We start from the raw sequence: 3,857 nt of genomic DNA, 5'->3' as shown, positions 1-3,857 counted from the left end.
TTCTCTGTGTAGCCCTGGCTGTCCTCAAACTCAGAAATTCGCTTGCCTCTGCTTCCAAGTGCTGAGATTAAAGGCGTGCGTTACCACTGCCTGGCATAGTTGGGAATTGTTAACACTGCTGTCATATATCTGTGCCAGTTATACGCTTGTTTACATATAAAAAATAATGAAAACCTATGGGCTGGTTTGAATATGAATGGCCCCATGGATTCATATTTTAATGCTTGGCCATAAGAAGTGGCACTATTAAGAGGTGTGGCCTTGTTGAAGTATATGTGGCCTTGTTGGAGGAACTGGGGTGGGCTTTTTGGTCTCATAAGCTCAAGTCTGCCCAGCGAGACAGAGTCTTTTTCTGCTGCCTTTGGATCAAGACGTAAACCTCTGAAACTGTAAGCTAGCCCCAAATATGAGTTGAATGTGGTCATGGTGTCTCTTTACAGCAATAAAGCCCTGACTAAGGCAACTTATAAAAACACTTTCCAGGACCAAAATCAAATTAGTTAATTTATTGAAATCAAGTCTTACCACCAAATAGTAGAACATCCAGGCTGTATTTTGCCCATTTTATTTGCAATAGGAGAAGGAACACCTGATTATAAATTTTTTGACATTCTACACTTATAACAATGTCCACGGGCCATGGGACCTACAGAAACCAAGCCAAAACAAAACAGAAAAACCAAAACACAGTATTACTTACATACCTTAATTTTACTAAAAAAAAAAAAAAACAATTTTTATTAAAAAAAATGGTTAGTGCTTACCTTGTAGCTTAGGGTAAGACCATCTAAGATATGAACGGGTAGTTTCTTCTTAGTTGTATCAACATTTTCAAAAGATATAGATAAACTAAATAAAGAAGTTTCCATTTTAGTTTGTGATAAATCTATGTTCACATAAAAATAGTCTTATAGAAGGGTTCATGGGCAGGGAGCGGCCCTCAGTGGTACAACACTTAGCTACTGTGACTGAGGTCCTAACAGTAATGGTACCACACAACCATCCCACCCACCCTGCAACAGTCCTCATACTACAAACATGTTAATTAACTCACACTGTCTGGCATACACCTCAGAATAGGGACTTGCTTTTAGAAGCGAGTAGTAGTTGTTTTTGAGCCTTCTCATCCCTACCCCAACTTTTGAGACAGGGTCTCACTGTACAGTCCAGGCTTGCCTCAAATACATGGCAATCCTCCTTCCCCAGCCGTCTGAGTGTTAGAATTACAGATATACGCTACCTCAACCAGCAATTTTGGTTTTTTTGAGACAAGGTCTTGGTATGCGTATGACTTGGAACTCGAGGTGACCTCCCTGCCTCAGCCTCCCAATGACTGTGCCAACATGTCCAGTTCCTGAGATAGTTTCTCACTAGGTATTGGAGAATGGTTTTTAACTTGAGATCTCTATGACTCTACCTTTGTAGTGCTGGGATTACAGCTGTGTGTGCCCCAACAACCAATTTAAAATGATGAGTTTTGTTATTAAAAATACCTGACAATGTTAGAAGGGAATTAGAATTAAAAAACAAACTTTGAGAATAGGCTGGGAACTTAATTCTGGTCAAAGCCAGGTTAGAAAGACTAAGCTTTACATTTAAGCACTGTGGGCAAGACCAGAACTGCTCCGCTGTGCCTCTCTAGGCTTTGGACAGTGGGGTCTGCTTCTGTTGCAGGTGCTGTGTACTGCTCTAGCTATGCACTCCTTTCCCAAGAAAGAAAGCAAAACAGAACAGGGAAATGTGATCCATGTGCTAGCAACTGTTGTCCTTTTTCTCATGTGATTTGCAGGTCCTGATAGTGATCTTGCTACAGTTGATAACCTGGGTGCAAACCATGGAAGGTTTAAAATCAGGCATCTGAGGAAGGAAGAGGTGAGGGCCGTGTATGAGTAACATGAACTAGCCAACTCACTGCCACGGCACAGGGACTAGATGAAGCTATTTTAGTTTGTAGCAGTTTCTTAGGTCAACATTCACTGAAGTGCTTACTACGCAGATGACAGAATCTACTCTCCTGCCTCCAGAGCAGATCTGTAGAGCTGCTTTCATGGTACAGAAGGCACACGGTGCACTACTGAGTAGACAAACTGACTGGCAGGTCGTGAGTGGAAGAGCGCACCACTAAAGGAGGCCTGGGGTGAGGAAGAACAGCACTGGGGAAGGAAAAACATGTGAAATGCAGCAGAAGAGAGAACATGGCCTGGAAATGTGTAAGACAGGAGGCTGGGAAAAATGAAGCCTGAAAGTGAAAGTTCCTTTTCTGTCTGGTCTGAGGCACACAAAGGGGCCTGAGTATGAGGGATGGGTATCAACCCTTGTGGTGGGAGAGTAAGGCTGAGTCTTTAGGAGAACCTGGCCTGCCAGAGAGGCAATGGATGCCTTCAAGGAGGCAGGGCTGATAAAAGTTAGTAATACTGATACATAGGGACTTAAAACAAGAATCATCATAGACGCCATCTTACTCGACAAGCTGGTTGGCCTTGATCTGCTGATCTCTCACTCAGAAGTCTTACCACTTACATATCAGCTGCTGCTAACTTACCCCTTCCTCTTCTTTCTTTTTTGGTGCATAGGAGGTGCATGTGTGTGGTGTGTGCAATGTGTTTGTGTATCTGTGTGTGTCTGTGTATAGGTCTGAGGTTAGTACTCTTCACTTGATTCACTGAGGCAGGGCTCTCATTGAACCTGAGTTTTGTTAAGACAGCTTTCACCAGACACATCCCCACCACCTGATTCCTCCAAAGTGCTGGGATTACAGATGGACTGTCATGCCAATATGCTTTTTTATATGGGTGCTAAGGATCCAAACTATGGTCCTCATGCTTGTATGGCAAGTTCTTTATCCACTGAACCATCCTTAGCCTTTCCTTTGTGTTTTGTCTGGAGATAAAGGCTGGCCCCAAATTCCAAGACTCAGATGAGTTCCTTGTCTCAGACCTTAAATACCTGGCATAAGAATATACCATCATATCTCAGCTTTGATTTTCATTTTTTTTTTCTTTTCTTTTTTTCCTGGCTGTCCTGAAACATACTCTGTAGACCAGGCTGGCCTCCAACTCAGATATCCACCTACCTCTGCCTCCCAGTGCTGGCATCAAAGGTATACTCTATCACTGCCTGGCTCAGCTTTCATTTTTTAATTTGCAAAATAATTTGTACGGTTACTGTGAATATGACAACATATGTGGTGTGGTCTGAATATGTACTGTCTTCTATATATGCATGATTTGAACACTAGAGCTGTTTTGGGAAGTTCTGAAAATGTAGGAAGTGGGCTAAGCTGGAATAAGCAGTTTCCTGAGGGGCCCTTGGGACTGTGGTATTCCTGGAGCTGTTTCCTATCCTACTTCCTATTGAACTACTAGCGTCCCTCTGACAAGGTGTTAACTGCTCTGCCTAACTACATCCTCCCTGCTAGGACATACACAAGTCTTTCAGTCTGTGAGCCAAAATGCACCCACCTTTACGTAGCTTCTTATTAGGTATTTTGGTCATAAGGACAAAAAGTAACATTAATCATATGTAAAAATCCATAAATGATTTCTTGGTTTGTTACCGTAAACTATCTTCAGGATAGCGTTGTCCTACTGCTTCTTGGAGCTGCACATTAAGAAAAGACACATTCTGCCAGGTTTCCTTTTCTCTTATTTTATCAAAAATTGAAGTATAGAAGTCATACATGGTGTCTCCACCTTCCATTAAGAAAAAATTCCTCATGGCCTGCAAGTACTCCACCAGCCTTGAAAAAGAGAGAAGACCACTGATAAGCGGATATTAGCCCAGAAACTTGGAATATCCAAGACACATTATGGAAAACAGAAGAAAATCAAGAAGGATGAACATTTGTGGATACTTCA

The 3,857-nt window shown here is 42.2% G+C and overlaps 1 protein-coding gene across 1 annotated transcript in view; it reads right to left on the bottom strand.

Moving 5' to 3' along the window:
- The window catches only part of Tubgcp5 (tubulin gamma complex associated protein 5), a 39,429-nt gene that overhangs the window by 9,127 nt on the left and 26,445 nt on the right, over nt 1-3,857 (bottom strand). Inside the window, exons 15-17 of the mRNA XM_021219736.2 lie at nt 3,557-3,739; nt 765-849; nt 526-646 (exon numbers count right to left, since the gene is read on the bottom strand). Coding sequence (XP_021075395.1) covers nt 526-646; nt 765-849; nt 3,557-3,739 — 389 coding nt within the window. The remainder of the gene's footprint in view (nt 1-525; nt 647-764; nt 850-3,556; nt 3,740-3,857) is intronic.

Source organism: Mus pahari, chromosome 1, assembly GCF_900095145.1.
Source record: "Mus pahari chromosome 1, PAHARI_EIJ_v1.1, whole genome shotgun sequence".
NCBI lineage: Eukaryota > Metazoa > Chordata > Mammalia > Rodentia > Muridae > Mus > Mus pahari.
Note: the sequence above shows the minus strand (reverse complement) of the source record. Positions and strands in the feature narration are given on the sequence as shown.